Source organism: Vicugna pacos, chromosome 2, assembly GCF_048564905.1.
Source record: "Vicugna pacos chromosome 2, VicPac4, whole genome shotgun sequence".
Lineage (NCBI taxonomy): Eukaryota > Metazoa > Chordata > Mammalia > Artiodactyla > Camelidae > Vicugna > Vicugna pacos.
The window spans coordinates 17,406,837-17,425,719 of record NC_132988.1 but is presented as its reverse complement, the minus strand read 5'-3'; the positions used below and the strand labels follow the sequence as shown (position 1 = coordinate 17,425,719).

At 35.2% G+C, this 18,883-nt stretch overlaps 1 protein-coding gene and 1 long non-coding RNA gene across 6 annotated transcripts in view; one reads left to right on the top strand and one right to left on the bottom strand.

Moving 5' to 3' along the window:
- The window catches only part of TTC29 (tetratricopeptide repeat domain 29), a 210,675-nt gene that overhangs the window by 76,800 nt on the left and 114,992 nt on the right, over positions 1-18,883 (bottom strand). For all 5 annotated transcript variants that reach the window (XR_012079909.1, XM_031692490.2, XM_072976073.1 and 2 more), the window contains 3 exons: positions 18,542-18,633; positions 6,270-6,393; positions 383-611 (listed from right to left, as the gene is read on the bottom strand). Coding sequence is in view for 4 of the 5 variants with exons in the window: in XM_031692490.2 (XP_031548350.1) it covers positions 383-611; positions 6,270-6,393; positions 18,542-18,633 (445 nt within the window). In the remaining variant the exon portion in view is untranslated. The remainder of the gene's footprint in view (positions 1-382; positions 612-6,269; positions 6,394-18,541; positions 18,634-18,883) is intronic.
- On the top strand, positions 1,874-6,439 carry LOC140701088 (uncharacterized). The gene is made up of 3 exons (XR_012079919.1): positions 1,874-1,958; positions 4,170-4,213; positions 6,016-6,439. It is a non-coding gene; the product is annotated as an uncharacterized lncRNA (long non-coding RNA).

The window sequence follows — 18,883 nt, the reverse complement described above, 5'->3', positions numbered from 1 at the left end:
AAACTTAACCACCATCAGAAAAGTAAGAGAATAATACTAATTAGCATCTATGAACACTTGCTCTTGTCAGTAAGGTATAGCAATAAACGTTTTTAAAAACAAGCTTATTTCACATTCCTTAAACTAAACAGTACCTGCTGCTGACTTTTTAAGATAACTGAAAAAATGGTGATTTATGAAGTTGAATAAATCATTATCACTATTGTATGATTTCCTTAGACACTGAAGGTACAACATAGCATGAAGGTGCATCCAACATTCACGTAGTAATGGATAAAGAAAAATAAAATTGCCAATAAAATTAAAATCGCCAATGGTTGAGTAAACCTTTCCAACGAAAATGACTTAGCCATGAAGAATGATACAAAAACCAATGACTCACCAATAATTGGATCAGGTGCAATGTCACTTCTCCTCTCCTTCCATGACAGCAGGCAGTCAAGGCTGGTGAGATCTGCAGTTTCTATATAATTACTAACCGTCAGCATCATCTGATGAGCTTTTGCTATTCCATAATGAACTTTTGTTTCATCCATCAGAAGCATGTTCATTATCTCTGCTGTCATGTCAAAAGCTTGCTGAAAATATTCAGAGGCTTTGTTGTAGTAGCCCTAAAAGTGTAAGAGAAAGAATTTTCTTCTTAATTTTTATTTTACCATTCCACATATTTCCCACCTTGGCATGTCTTTCAACATCTTTCAACAATTTCAGCAGCTCATCTTCAAGAAGAAAGAGATGAGGAGCAGGGCCTCTATTGGAATGAGTTTCTTTTTAAAAGTTGTGTTTGCTAACCATGCAATATCTTAAGGTTAATTCACTATGAAAGGTGTATCTATGAGATTGGACTGTAGGAAACCAGAGTTTTTTGGATTAAAAATCGTCAAATGTTAGCATTTGCATATGGTTCAACCTAATATATGGAAGCAAAAAGGAGTCTGGGAAAGATAGAACTGAATCACATTGATTTGGATGGAATTTTCTTACTTGTAGCATTGGATTTACCAGATGAATTATTTTAAACAAGCTCTTGTTTTCAGTCACAGCAAGAGATCATTCTCAGCCAACCCATTTAATTAATGGTGAGTGAAAATAGATGGAGGTATTTGCTGTTTGGTTTTTACTTGTGTTTTCCCATGTGCATGTGTCATTCTTGACTAAGAAAGTGAAGGTACCCAAGCTTCTGAAAACATATGATCTTGACAACAGCACTAGCATAACTTAAAGGATCAATTAAATGTCTATCTTTTCTCCAAGTCCTTTGGAACATTTTAACTTGAAAAAATTCAAGGTCTTTTCTTTCTTTCTTTCTCCCCTCCCTCCCTTCCTTCTTTCTTTTTTCCCTCCCTCCCTTCCTTCCTTGTTATCCACATCTCTCTTTCTAAAAGCTACAAATAACTAACAGTTACCTAACTCTTACGAAGTGTCAAGGCCAGTGTTAAGTACTTCATATGTATTATGTCATTAGCTTTCGTAAGTCACCCGATGAAGGAATATTATTCTTTTTGCAAATAATGAAATAGAGCCTCAGAGAAGACACTATTTTCTGCAACCCCCCAAGTCTTCTAAAAATTCTCCTTAAAAACTCTTCTTCAAAGACGGATATTATTTTTGGTATTAAGCTATACTTTTAAAAACTCTGGGGAACAAAAATTTCCTTTCTTCACTGATTTATAACCCTGAGGGTCCTTCGTCTCCCCTCCCTCTACCTCCTTTTCTCTCTTTCATACACACAAAAACATGCACGCACACTCTTGTGAAAAGAAATGTTTTACTATGAGCTTTTGAGCCATCTTTCTTATGACATTTCATGAAGGAACTTGAAATAAAAAAAAACATAGAAACAGCTTCATATCATACACCAGTACGGATAAAATGCATACTCAACACCTAAGCTCCTCTGTACAATCATGGAATCCAAAGAGCAGAAAAACTGACTGAATAGGGAGATTGCTGGCAAGGTGAGGAGGGGGGAAAGTAGGGCATCTGTGACAGTTATGTCACCTGAGCAGCAAACATAACAGTTGTACGCTCACAAGGACAGCTTGGGTGAACTGTTTATTCAAATGGTTCATTCCAGTTAAATTTGCTGATTTAAACAGAGTCCCTCCATATTACATCAATAGTAATTTTTGTTTGTTGAGGCAAACAGTTCTTCTTCTTATTTCAAAGTATGAAACATAGAGTGTATATGAGGATAAGATTACTTAATTAGAAAAAATTAAAACTGTATCAAAGATCTGTATGTCAATTAAATAAATTATATGACAGAGAAACAATATAAATATTAAAGATGACAATAAAACTAGTTAAAATTATAGATGGTCCTGCTAGACATCAAAGGTATAGGACAAAAATAGATGAAAATATATAACTAGGCCAAATGTTTATATTTTTTAAAACAAAATACAAATATCTAATTTTATTATTTTAGTTGTAATTTTGAGCTTTAGGCTACTTATTGTTTTAGGTGAGAGCCCCAATTGGAAAAATTAGGGGCCATAAATAAATGGACATATATTTGAATTTCCAGAATTATTTTTATATATTATTATTTTGGAACAAACTCATTCACTCATCCATTCATTCACTGAGCAACTCCTGTGTACCAGGCCCACGCCAGGTAGCAGGGATTCAGCAGTGAACAGAATTTATGGTCAAGGAGCTAGCTTGCTGCTAGTGGAAGTATTCATATGCCTAAAATTTTTATTAGATCTTATTTAACAAATGCTTTTTTCCCCTAAAATAGAAGCATTATAGTTAGGTAATTATTCTTCCACAAATTGTGCCTATTGTTCAATCTTTAGACACATACATACCTACCATGAAACTGGTATGGATCTAGATTTCTCTAGTTTAAAATGCTCTTAAGGAAATATAACATTAATTCTTTTCAGATGCAAGAATTTTTATACGTACCTTTTTAGAATGTGGTTTCATTACTGTGCATTGTATTTCCAGATTTTTCATTCATAAAGAGTTTAATATCTAATTTTTTTAATATCTAAATTTAATCTCCTCTCAAGGGTTCTGTCTGACCTTCCACAGTTCTTTTCTGTTATCAGTTAATCCCTATTCTGTTATAGAATTCAGAAGATTTCAGAAATTAATCCTTGCGATCTTAAATAAGAGTTCAAGGATATATAAGTGAATTTATGCACTTCACAAATGCATCTTATTGGAAGAGGTGATGCCTTTAATGTACTAAGTATCACTAATAAGCATGTGGTGGACAATTTCAGGACAGGATATTATGACATCATAGACCTTGAATCAAAACTTGCATTATTACACTATAACATAGAACTTTCACGCATTATTTTGATTCTTACCAGATCCTTCTTAGTGTCTAAAATGTCACTCTGTCCAATAAGCAAGCTCAAAATAAGTGGGGATTTCCCCCAGTACTGAGGAAGGATCATTTCTCACACATTTTCCTTTCTATTCTAGTATTGGAATTACCATTGTTTTAATTATGTGATTCTCTGATCTTATTAGACAATAAAAAACATCTCATGAAGGATCTATACCTAGTTATTTTCCCTAAAATATCCTCATTTGACCCTTTACATTAACAATATATTTTCAATTAAAAACCCATCACATCAAGAGAGTGGGATGGGTGGCCCATCTTCCATGATTATATAGTAAAATGTAAACTAATGAGGATATTTTTAAGGTGTATTAACTTTAGTTGTAACAACACTATAATAATTAGAGAAAATTATTTTTCCAAAACTATTTCATATGATATCTGTGGTCTTATAGTAGTATTATTTCCTGGAAATTATGGTTAAGAATACAATTAGAATACATTGCATTGATAATATGAAGCCAGAAAAGGTATATGATGAGGGCAGTTGGCAGAGAGCCTCAAAAGGTAGACTGACAAGTATCAGCAATATTAGATTTACTTTTAAAGATTTAGTCAAGTTTTCAAATGCCAAAATATTAGGAAAAAAAAAAAAACAAACCCAGAGGTTTGGAATTTCAAAAGTGAGAGAATACTAACTCTCAAGTGGTATAAAATTGGTTACAAATGTATTGATTGAATGAACTTGCTTATTTTTGTTCACCAACTCTGTGCTAGGTTCTCATCAAAGAATTGGAATGAAAAAAAAAAAAAAAGACAGATCTGGTCCCTGTTCTCATTAAGCTTCTTTCTGTTCTAGACACATTCAGCAACAACAAGAAGAAAAATATCAATAAGAAAACTGTAAGTGCTACATGAAAAACTGAAGTAATGTTAAAGAGTGACCTGGTGGCTACTTTTGATTGAGTTGCCTTAAGGAAGCTTTCTCTAAAGATGTGGCATTTAGCTGAGTGAATGACAAGAAGCCAGCAATATGAAGTTCAGACTAGGGAGCAGTCCACGCGAAGCATTCCAGCTAAAGCGAACGTTCTCAGGCAGAAAGAAGCTCAGGTTGTTTGAAGAACTCCATGAAAGTCCATTTGGCTGTGGTAGAGACAATAAGGAGGAGTGAGGGAGGCTATAAAGTCAGGGACTGGGGATGGGTGGTTAATGCAACTCATGCAGACTGCTTCAAGTCAAGGTGAGGATGCATAGATATGTTCTGAGAAGAATACGAAGCAATGGAAGTATTTTAAGCAGAGAAATAATATGATTTTATTTATATTTTAAGATAATTACTTGGGCCTCTGGGTGGGGGCTGGATTTGATGGAGGAGAAATGAGGAAATGAGTTCAGAGCTTACTGTAACAGTACAGGTGAGAAAACATTGTGTCATAAACTGATGTGGTGATAGTAGCGGAGATAGAAGAAATGAGTGGATCTGAGGTGTGCTTTGGGTGCATAAAGATTAGGGTTTACTTCCGGATTGGATGTGGAAGGTGGGGGAAGAAGAATCAAAGAATATTCAGATTTTTGGTGTGAGCAGTTGGGTTGATGGATAATGGTACCATTCATTAAGATGGGGAAGACTGGGGAGAAGTAGGTCAAGGGAGAGAGGAATCACATTTAGTTTGAGATGTATATTAGAAGACATCCAGGTAGAGATGCTAAGCAGGCAGTTAGCTTTACAAGTCTGCAGTGCAGAGGAGAGATTAAGGCTGGAGACACAAATCTGGGAGCATCAGCATATGGATGGTAATTGGGAGTGGCAATGGGAGTGGCTGAAATCATCGAAATCAACGATAAAGCAAAGAAAAGATTGTAGTGATTAAGAGTATGCATTTGAATATCACAGCCACCCAGAAGCTTGGAGACCTGGGGGGGTTAGTTAAACTCACTGAGCCTGGGAAAAGGGAAATCAATGGAATGATACCACTTAAGGGTGTGGAGCATAATAATGGCTCTACCACTTATAAAGATGGTGCTTACTTCCTCTGCCAGGCACTGTTCTAAGTGTCTTACATTTATTAACACAACATACAAAACAACCTTATGAGGTGAGAAAACTGAAACATCTAGAAGGTAAGTAGCTTGTCCCAGGTCACAGATCTTATAAGTGAAAGAGCTTTTAATTCAGTCTGGTCTCAGAGTTAGTGCTTTTAATCATTACATACAGAGCCTCAGAAAGATTAAGACAAGGGGTATCAGAACAGTTTGAGAATGTCACTACCTTCAAAAATGACAGATCTCATTCATGATCAAAACAGCGATTGTAATAGAGAAACGAGCCTCTTTCATACTGTTTCGAAAGGAGAATCTAGGTAATAAAAGATAAAGTCAGAAGAAGATAAACCAAAAGTCCATCTTGACCAATGCATTTCACTAGCAATGGACTCTTGAATGAGATACTTTTATTTTAGACTTTTTCTCTCTTCTTTCACATAACCAATCTGTTGCTAGAACTCCTTATTTCCTTCAGAATTACTCTTGGGACTGTCCTTTCTTCTCCTGAGGGACCAAGCAGGGGCATCACAGCTGGATTAAAAAAAGCAAGAATTTGGAGCAAGGGAGGTGAATGTTAGTGTCAGCAGTAAGAGCCAGTTGTTATAATGAAGTTCCTTTGAATTGAAATATTTTAATTGCTTTTCAAATCCAAAATCACTTAGACTCTGCACTGGCTGTGAAGATACGAATCAGTGTTAGCAGCTTGCAGTGACTGGACCAAGATGGCGACCAGGTCCCGGAAGAGGAGGAAGTAACAGGCATCTCTCTTCCCAGTCACTGCCTTGTGCATTGACTAAGTCCTGCATTCCTGGGGCCATTCCACACAACTTATTATGGGAAGGAGAAGAGCAAATGAAAGAAGAATTTTAAAGTTTTGCAAATTTCTCCCTATGAACAAGGAACACATTATACTCACTTTTTCATTGTAGATGTCCCCAAGCATTGTACTTGCTCTCACAAAATCTAGGCTTTGAAAATTGTTTCTTGCAATTTTCACAACTTTTTTCAAGTATTTAATTGCTTCCATCATCTGTCCTTGGCTAGAATAAATAAAACAAGAAACTATTGGAATATCATTCCATTTAATGTCACAGTCAAGAGAAGATTTTTTGTGTGTCTTTGCTTTAGAAACTGCAAGATGGTTATCAGGATAATGAAATGTAAAGTGTACATTTTAAAAATAAGTGGCTTGTCTTTGTTGGAGTATACAGTGAGTTAGAACTTAAACTTTTAAATGCCTATGCATTGTTGGTAGGATTGTAAAATGGTGCAGCTGCTTGGAAAAATAACTTGGCAGTTCCTCAAAAAGTATAGCATATAGTTACCATATGACCCAAGAATTCCACTCTTGTGCATATACCCAAGAGAAACAAAAAAACATGTCCACACAAAAACTTGTACATAAATGCTCATAACAACATTATACATAATGGCCAAGAAGTGGGAACCACCCAAATGTCTATCAATTGAATGGATAAGTAAAATATGCTATATTCATACAATGGAATATTATTGAGCCATAAAAAGGAATAAAGTAGTGAAACATGATACAGCATGGATAAACCTTGAAAACATGCTAAGTGAAAGAAGCCAGTTACACAAAAACACACATATTGTATGGTTCCATTTATATGAAATGCCCAGAACAGGCAAATCCATAGAAACAGAAGGTAGTTTAATGGCTACTAGAGGCTGGGGAGAGGGGAGGCAATTGGGAGTGGCTGCTAATGGTTAGGGGTTTCTTTCTGAGGTGAAGAAAATGATCTGAAATTAAACAGTGGCTGGGGTAAGGTGGTAGCTCAGTGGTAGAGTGCCTGCTTGGCATGCACAAGGTCCTGGGTTCAATACCCAGTACCTCCACCAAGAAATAAATAAAATAAATAAATTTAATACTTCCCCCCTAAACAAAAACAAAAACAGTGGTGATGGTTGTAAAACTCTGTGAATATACTAAGAACTACTGAATTGTAGATGTTAAAAGGGTAAATGTATGATATATGAATTATAACTCAGTAAAGTTATTTAAAAAAAAAAACTCTAAAAAGGTTGAAAATTTCCACATTCCTTTGCAAATGAAACCAGTTCCTTGAGGGGAGGCCTATGTGATTCATAAAATATCTGCTGGAAATATTAGAACAAATATGATGAAGACAGAGGATTCTGAAATCTCCTAACTAGAATTCAAGGCAGGAGAGAGAGTCAGTGTCTCGGCTCCTGGCACAACCATCTGGCAAACAGCAAGAATTTAAAAAAACAAGAAAGAAGATTTTACTGTTTTACGCCACTAGGATTTTGGTGACTGTTCGAGTAACTCAAATGACCAAAACTGACTAAGACAAATTTGACTATTTTTTTCTTTTGTAAAGAATAGAATGGTCAAGTCAATATGGGGTATACCTTAAATTTATACAGTGCTATATGTCAACTATACCTCAGGAAAACAAACAAGGTTCAGGGGGGAAGTAGAGGGATGGAGGAATAAAGTGGGAGTTTGGGAATTGCAGATACTAACTACTGTACATAAAATGGACAAACAACAAGTTTCTACTGTATAGCACAGGGAACTAAATTCAATATCTTACAGTAACGTATAATGAAAAGGAATATATGTATGTATATGTATGACTGAATCATTATGCTGTGAACCAGAAATTGACACAACATTGTAAACTGACTATACTTCAATTTAAAAAAAAAAGAAACTGGAAGAAAAAATAATGTACTTCTATCTGGAATATTAAATTAATTAATTAATTAATATCATCAGAAAAAGAATAGAGGGGCACATTATTTTTAAGATTTCAATGAATTATATTCGGGTACTTCTATTATTTGAATTCAGCTCTCGTTTTACAAATCTTGAGTCCCCAGTATGCATTAGTTTCTCATGATCTGAATGGAACTCCAAGGATACACAAATCATAGTTTCATAGGATTAAGAGCTAAATGGTCAGGGAAGAGAGAAGTGGGAAAAGTCTAAAAATCTCTCTCAAGGAGCTAATTCTTTGAAAGGCTGTCTAAAGAGACCAGCTCTTTTCTTTTAGGAGCCAGTTGTAGTGATGTCCTATGTGAAGAACACTTGGGGGTGTACTGAGAGAGGTACACTTTCAGAGGGGCAAATGAGATTAGCAACCAAGGTGAAAAAATCTTTGAGCAACCAAAGAGACAGAAATTTTTGTAAACAGCTACATCCAAGGTAAAAAAAATGCTCTGACTGACTCAGCTCAGGCAGCTGAAGACAAAGTCCAGCTCCAGGAAAATTTGACTGCTGATTCAGACTCCTGATTCAGAGCCATAAAGATTTAAAACATTATGAGCCAGGCAAGACATGATTCCAAAATAATGGGTCCAAATTAAGTATGCTAAAGAAAATTCAGTATTTGTTGAATGTCTGGCTTTTTTATTTTTTATTTTTTGATCAATCCGTAAAACAGAAAGGTGAATCTAAGTTTATATGTGATTCCATTGTTAAATCGTGTCCAAACTGTTAACATTTTGTATTAAAGTGATAAAATCCAGAATTTAGAGGTTTTAAAATAACAGAAAAACCTATAAGGTGTTCTTTAATGGAGTAAAGTAAAGGAGGCACTCTTACTGCTGAATGTCTCTCAATCCCTACAACTACCTCTTTGCTTTCATAGGTTAATAGCTTCCAGTGAGCACCTATCCCTTAGTAAAACACAAGATGAAATTCTGAGATGCAGACACTGGTTTGCAATTGAGTTGATTCTTGCATGGGCATTTCTCTTTGTTTATACAGCAAGGATATACTCAGAGGACCTCCAGATAGGATGGTGACAAATATGACATATAGAGAAGCTTTGCTACAAATCTTTATGTTATTGCATCTAAAGAAAAATTTAGCAACATTAATACAATGTTTCACTTATTCTAAAATACACACATTCCCATATTTTAACATTTCTGAAATCATGATCCATCGCAACAGGTGGCATTCTATAATCTCAGACAGGGAGCAGTCAAGTCACAGTTGTTGCTGAACTCATCCGTGTTCCTGGAGATAACCTACGATTGCAATGCTTTGATCTTTCTGTCAACAACTACTTAAAGATAATTTCAGAAAGGAATATGGGGACTCGCTGTTTTCTAAAAGTCTTTCCCTGAAATTTTCTGGAAGACAAGAAAGTGCCACTTTAAAAACTGGAGATTGAATGTCCATGACTTGGCAGAAATCCTGGAGGTGATACTGGAGCACTTATTTTAAGAAAGGCTATATAGCATCAGTGTTCTTGATTTCACAAAAGATGACATGTATGAGAGAAAAAAGATAGTGACAATTCCAAGTTTAAAAGCGATTCAGAAGAACTGGGCTTTGAATGCAAAGATGTTTGAGGAGTGTAATAAATTTACTTTGCTTATATTTTCTTTTCACATGAATTCTCAAGAGTAATTATAAAAATATCTATGTATAAATGAGTCTAAAATAGCTTTTATTAAGTATAAAATCAAAATTCTAACCAATAAGAAAAGTAATGTCAACTTAGTTAGAATATTTTTCTTTCTTGGGTATGTTAAGGTGTATCTTCCAATAGGAAGAATCTTAGATTCAGTGAAATCCAGAAATAAAGCTACTCCTTCAGTGTAATGGATTAGGTTAGTTCATTGGCTAGTGAATGATGAAAATTTTCTGGGAAGTTTAAAATTCACATTGTACTTATGAATGTGTGCACATGATATGACTGGAACATAATGAGACTGAACAACTTTAAACTGGTCTAATTACTTTATAGGACTAATAAATCTCTATCTGTATTGACTCATTTTGATTTAATTTTATGCAAAAATCAATGTAACTAATTTTTTTTGTTTTTGTGTTTTTGTCATGTGTGTGTAGCCATAAAGCAATCAAATATTCACTGTTCTGGTTGTATGGCGGACATCAAAATATTAACAGTTCTAACCTTACACATTCTTCTGCAAAGTGGTTCTCATTTTCCTGGTTGTAGTTAAAATAGCAAAATTTAACACGCACCCAAATCTCTGAGCAAACAGAACTCACCACAGAGTCATTTTTTCCCTGAATGTCTACAATAAATAATTGATGAGCTCTATTATTACTATATGCGATAAATAGTTGGAAAAGCGCTTCTTGAAAAAGTAATACAAAAGGTAATATTTGATTTTTAGTGGCAAGAAGTTGAGATTTTTTCACATCAGAAATGGTCAGTAAATGGAATAATAACTTCATGCAAAAACATTTTTGTACATTTAGAATATTCATAAAATAACCCCATGAATGGAATGTTTGTGTTAGCATCACTATTGGGCAAATTAAAATTTGTCTGGATGTTTTACAAAATTAACTAGAATGAGTTGGGAAATCATGTTCACAACCAAGGAGAGTTATATAAGATTAGGATTCATACTTGACTTGGAAAAAATGTCTAGCTGCCTTGAAACACTGACTAGAATGAAGTATTGTGTCTAAATGCTGGTTTTCTATGATCTGTATGGAAATAAACACAGCAGCTCTGAGGATCATTATTCCATGGTCTTTGATCTGTACTAAGCATTTAATAAAACTAGTCTTTAAGTGTCAAAAAAGATGGGAGAATTGTATGGTATATGAATTATATTTCAATAAAGCTGTTATCTAAAAAAAAATAAAACCTTTAAAAAATTTATAAAATGTGAGCGGTAGTTTGTTCTTGCAAGTGTCCCTTAGCAGTGAAATCTCAGGTATCACTAAAGTCACCTAGACAAGGGACAAAATGCTTAGAAAGACATACAGTTTCTGGCAGAGTGCTTGGTGTATATTAGGCTTTCATATATTTTTGAATAAAGAAATGGTTGAAAATTTGAGATGGGAAACACTTACGCAGCACACATAAAAACTAAGCTTCAAAAAAAAGAAAAAAGAAAAAAGAGAAAGAGGTAAGTTTCCAGGTAAGTCATGAGAATGTCATTGGATGTTTAGAGTCCATGGCTATAAACTGTGTCCTGGATATTTCAGTAACATCAGGAATATTTTTTTATTTCAGGAACATCTTTTGAGAGACTATCAAATGCCCTAGAATGTTCTAGAGACAGGGGAATATGGTTCCTGCCCTTGAACAGTTTCACTGTCAACTTGGAGAGACAAATCTATGCATTTGTATGTGGGATTAACTGTGTTAAGCACTGATAACACATACAAATGGCCAACAGGTACATGAAAAAAAATACTCAATATTGCTAATTATCAGGTAAATTTAGTCTTAAAAGCCAGCCAAAAGGATATGGAGCCAAATCTAAGGAATACAATAATGATCTCAAAGCATCTACACAAATCTGAAAAATGGTAATATGCGTTGTGGGGAGACATCTTTGAACTATGAGCTGCATAAAACGTTCCGTGTGCTTATAGCGTCACAGGCTATATGCTCTATTCTCATGTTTCCTCCTCCTCCCCCCTAACCCAGGTCTTCAGCACAGACTGGGGGTCGCTGCTGTTAACCATCCAACTTTCTCCAAAAGTTTCTCCCTCTTTAGCATCTAGCACGCTCAGCCAATCTCCATTCTCTCATTTTTCCTATATCTCTCATTTCCCCAGTACTTTACTGACATTGAGGTCTCTGCCCACCCAAAGCTGGCTGCTTCCAGAGTTCTGTCCAAGGCCTTCCTCTCCCCTCCATTAAATGCTTGTTATGGGCAACTTCATAGACTGCTATGGTGTGTCCTAACTCCTATGTACACATGCCCAGCGCATCTGTATTTCCAGCTGTTATTTTCACCCTGTACTTCACATCCGTATTTCCAACTGTCCGGACATAACCAGTATGCAAAGGAAGACAGTTTCCTCTAAGTGAAGTCATCTGATGATGAGACTGATGGCATTTTTAAATTACTCTTTAGGAAACTCCTTCATAGTGTTGTGGTTTAAAGCATTCCCAAGTAATTTAATGAATTTTGCTCCAAAATAGGATTACCCACAGAGATTATTTTCTATGTTTTCTAAACATGGCTGTAGATCCTTCTGGCTGTTCCCAAAGACAAAACCCATCTCTCAAACAATGATGTGCTGCTCTAGGGGCTATTCAAAAGAATATGCCATAAGCTCAGAAAGTATTTCAAAGAAGTTTTTAAAGGAGGTAGTGGCAGGATTAGAGGTGTAAACTTGAATAATCTCCCAAGATTTGATGAGAACAACATTGACTTTCATAGATATGCTGTGGCATGTTTGTAAAAATAAATTAGATTGCTTTAAAATCTTTTTGCTTAAACCATGTGTGCTATGGTGGATATTAGAAAGATCTAGGCTTGCATCCCAGCTTTGCCTCTTAGATGAATAGTACTAATCACATCTGCACTCTTTCTCATTTTTGAAATGGCCGTAAGTTCTCATGAGATGAAAAACTGCATATGTGTGTAGTCTGGCACATAGTAGTGATTCAATAAATGATGGCTGGTATTATTATTACCTCTCAGAGAAATAAAAAGAAATCACACCCACAGCTCTCTACTTGTCTCCCACTAGTCAAGAAGAAAAATTCAGCTAAGCGTTACTTTTTGAAAAATCTTCCATTATGTAATGAATTAAACATCATAATTTGAATGCACACTGTGCAAGACAAACACAAAGCCCTGGTGTCTATTTTCTAGAGGGGCAGAGCCATAGAACTTTTTGTTTACTTGAGTATCAGGTACTATCAATGCATTCTTTTGTCCTTTCTTATTGGTAAAAGAATGCTCTACATACCAGAATTATTATATGTTATTACATATTGAATGGAATTTTACATTCCCAAAGGTGTGCGTGTTGCCTTTTATGATTCTGTTCTCACCTTCTCATAACAAAATTATGAATAATCTTCTTCTACACTTAAACATCATTAAATTCTCCAGAAATACTATGAATTGTTTGAGGAATATTTCAAGTGGAGATATGGAGTAAAATACCATAAAAGGTGCACTCATTACTTTAAATATGTGTTTTGTGTAACAACTAAAATGGTATTAAGAGAACTTGAGGGTATAAAAATATTAGTAAATAAAATAGTATACTATTTAGAATTTTAAGTAGAGTTGGAGATTTCTAGGACTAGAAATGTTTTCTAAAATTGGTGTTAACTCGAAGATCTTTCTTGGACTGCAAGTTTAAAGAAAAATTGATGAAATAAGAAAAAAAGTAGAGACTTCTTTCATACTATTTTAAAACCTTAGGGAAAAATGATCATTTTTATTTAGCTAAAATGAATTCACTGGAGCATACTTATGTTCATGTTTCTAAAAGCTGATCTATTTTTGATGGAAGCACATTTTGGATTAGGTTTGGCTAGCTGAGGACTGTTAAATCACAACATACACAAACAAAAAAGCAAGTTCAGTGAACAAGAAACACAAAACAGTATAAATAAAACTACTGCTGTGCGAGTTGAGTTGTTTTTCTCCCAGAGGAGCAACAGATCTCCAAAACATCCAAAATTATCTGGAACTTGCTCTAACATTCGTGCTAGAGAAAAAGGATTTCTATTATAAATTATATGCTCCACTCAATGAATGTACGGTGCTATAGCCAGCAAAGCTGTTAATAAAGCATCTGAAATAGAAAGTTTATGCTGCTGAAAGGCTTTACAACTTTAAAAGTTAGCAATAGATTTAGAAACCAGTCTTTCTTTGGAAGGGAAAGAATCAAATATTGTCTTACAGAAAAGCTACAGATTATTTGTATAAGTTAAAGGACAAGGTTAAAATGTTAGACAAATATTAATTCCTGTTTTCTATATGCAGTGCACAGGTGCAACTTGAACAGCATATTATATGGTATAATCATTAAATTCATTCAACCAGACCTTAGAGAGTTAAAAACATATATTCTGAGGAACAGGACTCCTCGGTCCAAAGAATGAGAATGAAACAGCGCAGAATATTTGTGTATCAAGGTGATTCCAGTTTCCAACTGGGAAAACAGGACTGTTAACACCCACATCCCCTGACAACTGTCCAATTATGTATATCACACTTGGCCTACTGTTTGCAGTAGAAGTAATCAATAAAGGATGTGGTTGAGTGAACATAGATTTTGGTTGAATCAATGCATGAAAACTTAATCATTTACTCAGAGAGAAGAAATCAAATAGAGCAGAGATGAAACAGCCACTAAGGGGTTTGTTGATTGTGCCACCAAGTTTGTGGGCCACAGATGAAAGTAATAAGGCAAATGGAATCAGTGACAGGAGAAAATGTAAAAAGCTATTCTTAATTTCATGAATTAATAGAAATGTTTTGATGTATTTTGGGGGGGTCGTTTTTAGGAAATTTCGCATCAATCCTGGATGTTCCATTTTAAAGAATATATGAAAATTACTAGGGCATGTCATTTCTCTCAAGCAAGAAGAAATTAATTTTCAGCTATAACAGAAAGGTAATTTTCACAGTGGAAACTTTGTCCTGATTGATTTCAAGATCTCCACTGTGGAAAGTTTTCTAGGAAATAATTTAACCCGAGTTTGTAAGAAAATTTACAGTTGGTAAGGAACAAACCCACAGATGGGTTAGTTCTGACCAGTCTGTCTTCAACAACTCTCATTTTTGTGATTTTTTTCCCCCTAGATTCTTTTTAAAAGTCATCCTGTTTATTTGGAGAGTTGTAGCATTTCAGTAAATGAGCCCAAAAATGCCATGAAGAATATTGAGGATTTTTCCCCCTCTATATTTACTCAAATTGTTTATCTATGCAATAACAATATTTACTTGGTAGTTTCTCAACTCACTCTCTGTTTTATGGACCATAATTCTGGTTTTTATAGCTGTGTCACAGGCAATTGTTATCATTTTAGAATATCAACTCTTTTTTTTCTCCCACTAGTATTCCAAGTGTGGGGGTGGGGAAGATACAGTAAATGCTTATTTTCTGTTATGCTACTTAAACCCTTGTGCAATCAGTATTATTAAGACCAATAGCAAAAAATACCCCAGCTCACTATTAAAACCTTCATCAAAAACCCTAATACCAGGACTGGGTCTACAATTACCAAGTGGGCAACTGTATTACCAAGTCCTGAGTCTTGAGCAAATGTGGTATGTTTTTCAATTGAAGGCTTAGTATAAATTCTTATAACCATTTTAGAAGCCTCCAGCCTTACAGCTTATTCACCTTTCATGAATGCTCAGCTGATGGCCTTAGACACACACTTAGCCTAGACACGGCTATCCTCTTCCATTTTCTTTAAAGAGATAAAATATGTTTATAGAGATAGGGCTCCCATTAGTGAAACTTGTGGGATTGCACAGGGTAGGAGACAGAGATTTAGAGGTAAAGCTAAGCTTCATTCGCAGCCTGATTTATTTCTCAGTCACCACCACCATAATTTCCTCTGTTTTGGCTGTGTTCCACTGTTTGCATGTCACTGCTTATCCGAGCAGTTAAGGACTATGAAATGGATATACATGTTTGTGTGTGTGTGTGTGTGTGTGCACGTGTGCATCAAAGAACACTAAGCCCTTGAAGCAAAATTTTCTAAAAATGACCACAAAATGTGTATCAAAGCACTTCTAGTGATTAGTGGACTCAATTTAATAAGGCTTCTCAGATACCCAAGGTGCTGTTGTCTACCTGTATAGAATTTTTGTTTTTAAAGCATCTGTCTGTCTCTAAAGGTCTTTTGCACAAATGGTGAAAGACTATTCCGAGGTTTACACTGCCCCGAGTGCTCCTCTGTAACCACCAACAGTGCTGCAAAACGGCAGATTTGGAGTGGAAAGTTTGCGGTGGCCTCAGGACACTATTTCCTAATGACCTCAGAGTAAGCACTTCCTGTACTCTTGTGCATTACATAACATTATACAATTAAGAACCTATATCTACTGCACAAATCACTGATGGCTGCACTGGTATTTTAGCAGATGGGAATTCTTATAAGTGGAATTCACTTTCATTTGGTGTACAAGTGAGATGGGGTATGTTTTCTTGCCCATTGTATGTCTGCGCCAAGGCAGGCTGCTAGAGTGTCGAGAGTGCTGGGCTGTAACCACCCCCATTCCTACCCGAAACATACCCTACTTCATGATGCATCAAATACAGCTGGATCCTTTTCCACACCCCAACCCCAAATAGTACTTAAGCAGCCAAATGAGCACATTTTAATTGTTGTTGTTACCAATATTTATCAGATAATTGTTCAGTCCTCCCCTTAGCTTTTAGTGTACAGATCAAGAACTCAAATCCTGGAGTGGAGACCAACATATTCCAGATGAGACACCAGTTTAACAGGTGAGAATATCTGAAGATAAACTCAGGTCTCCAGAAGTTTCAAAAATGATTATAAAGACTATCAATAACCCAAAATAGTTATAAAGACTATCAGTATATCAATTTCTAAAATAGTTATAAAGACTGTCAGTCCAACGCTTGTCCTGTGACACAGTAAGTGCTTAATATATGTTTATGAAAGAAAATATTTTTCTTTGAGGTTTTATGTCTTTAGTTATGTTGGGACACAATGTCATTTTGTAGAAATTATTTTATAAACATGTTAAGGGATGCACTTATTTCATTGTACAGGTTTAGGCCAGGTCTGCTACTACAAAGCAAGACCAATAACCCAACCATTTTCTACTGATTCTAGGAAGGGTTAACAGCAGACTCAAGTAATTTAATAATCAAAATGAGCCGGACGAAAAGGCACAAAGTGGGTATGTACAAACAGACATTAAATTGAATCCTTACATGTCTCTTTTTTGTCTTCAAATATGTTTCTTTCTGGTAGTTATTTGAAAAGTAAAAGTTTAAGGGATAGCTGGATTGATTGTCCATGGACTGGTTATCAATTTTTATTTGAAAGGACCACAACACTCATGGGTTGCTTGCTTTCCCATGGCTCGCCCTGCCTTCCTTGAGTAAATGTCCATACTCTCCTTATAAGTCTGTCTGTCCCTAACCATTCATCCAGCGAGGAATGCACTGCATTTTTTTTTTTGTAGGGCACCTTTCATTTCATTGGTGTTGGTATTTTAATATTTAATTAGTTATTTATATAATATTGAATGATGATTATATTGGTAATGGTAATTATGCATTGATGATCCACTTTCAATGCACGAGGCATTTTAAATCTTTTGAATAGCAATTTTACCTTTTAAAACATCACCTTGTTTTTTTAATTTTTTTCCTTTTTTTTTTTGGAAGTATAGTCAGTTTATAATGTTGTGTCAATTTCTGGTGCACAGCATAGTGTTTCAGTCATACATAAACAAACATATATTCTTTTTCATATTCCTTTTCATTATAGGTTACTACAAGATGTTGAATATTGTTCCCTGTGCAACAGTATAAACTTGTTCATCTATTTTATATGTAGTAGTTAGTATATGCAAATCTCGAACTCCTAATTTATCCCTTCTCACCCTGTTGCCCCCCTGGTAACCATAAGTTTGTCTTTTCTAGGTCTGTGAGTCTGTTTCTGTAAAACACCACCTTGTATGTGTTTACCACTGAAACACAAATGGGAAGAAATTAGAATTTGACACAATCTATACCTAATTATTATTACTACTACTAAAATTTTTTTTAAAGCTGTATCTTGGATATAACGTACCAAAAACCAAGGCCTTAACTTTAATAGCTTTTCTCATTCTGTCTTGCTTAAATATAATGCAGTGATTAAATGGAGTACACAATGACCACAATACAATGAGCAAGGGGCACATAATATATTTTCCATGGAAAAATTTCTATCAAAAGTTGTTCATGTATACTTTTGTTAAATCTTCTGTTTTAAAGGAAATTTTTTTTTTGCATCCACTGCTTATCCAGATATGCTTAAAGGAGAGATGTCTTAATAGAAGAAGCATGATTGAAGCATAAGATGGAAACTTTCTTCAAGGAAGAGATCTGGAAAGGTTACAGTGAGCCACAGTTACTGAAGCGTATGATACACCTCTGTGCTGTCGGCTCTTCAAACCTGTGAGATGTGACCTGATTTTTCCCTCGCATTCAAGGTCACCGCTAAACTTACCAAAAATCAAAAATAAAATAATACGAAAGAGGGATAGACAAAGAAGGGTTTAGGAGCTTATTTAAAAAGACTGCATTAGTTTAAAATAACTGATGATGAAAGGGTCACTTAAGAAGGGCACTGCTTAAAATTTAAGCAGGCGGTAATGGAAAGCGACAGACCTCAAACAATTTAAGTCTTTCACAGTTGAGTGAATTCCCAGTGACAGCAAGACAAGGATGTGCTAACTTACCTCTGCAGGACCTTGGCCGTGGCTTCATAGCCTCTCCCCAGGCTGAGATCATCATCCAGGTCTGTAGAGATTTTAATGTAAGTGTTAAGGACCTACGGGGAAGAAGAATATGGATGAAACCTATACATGACCAGATTCACGGATGTTCCATTTCATAACAGAAAAAATTAAAATTAATAGTTGTTTTTAACGTTCCCATAAAATTTTTTTTGTTTATTAAAAATTCATGTTGGTTTGGTTTATTTTTATCTATAGTCTAACTTGTTTCATAGCAATCTCTTTGAGCCATGACAGTGAAGTCTCCCTCTTGTAAAAATAATTCTTTTCCTGCACAATCCAAAA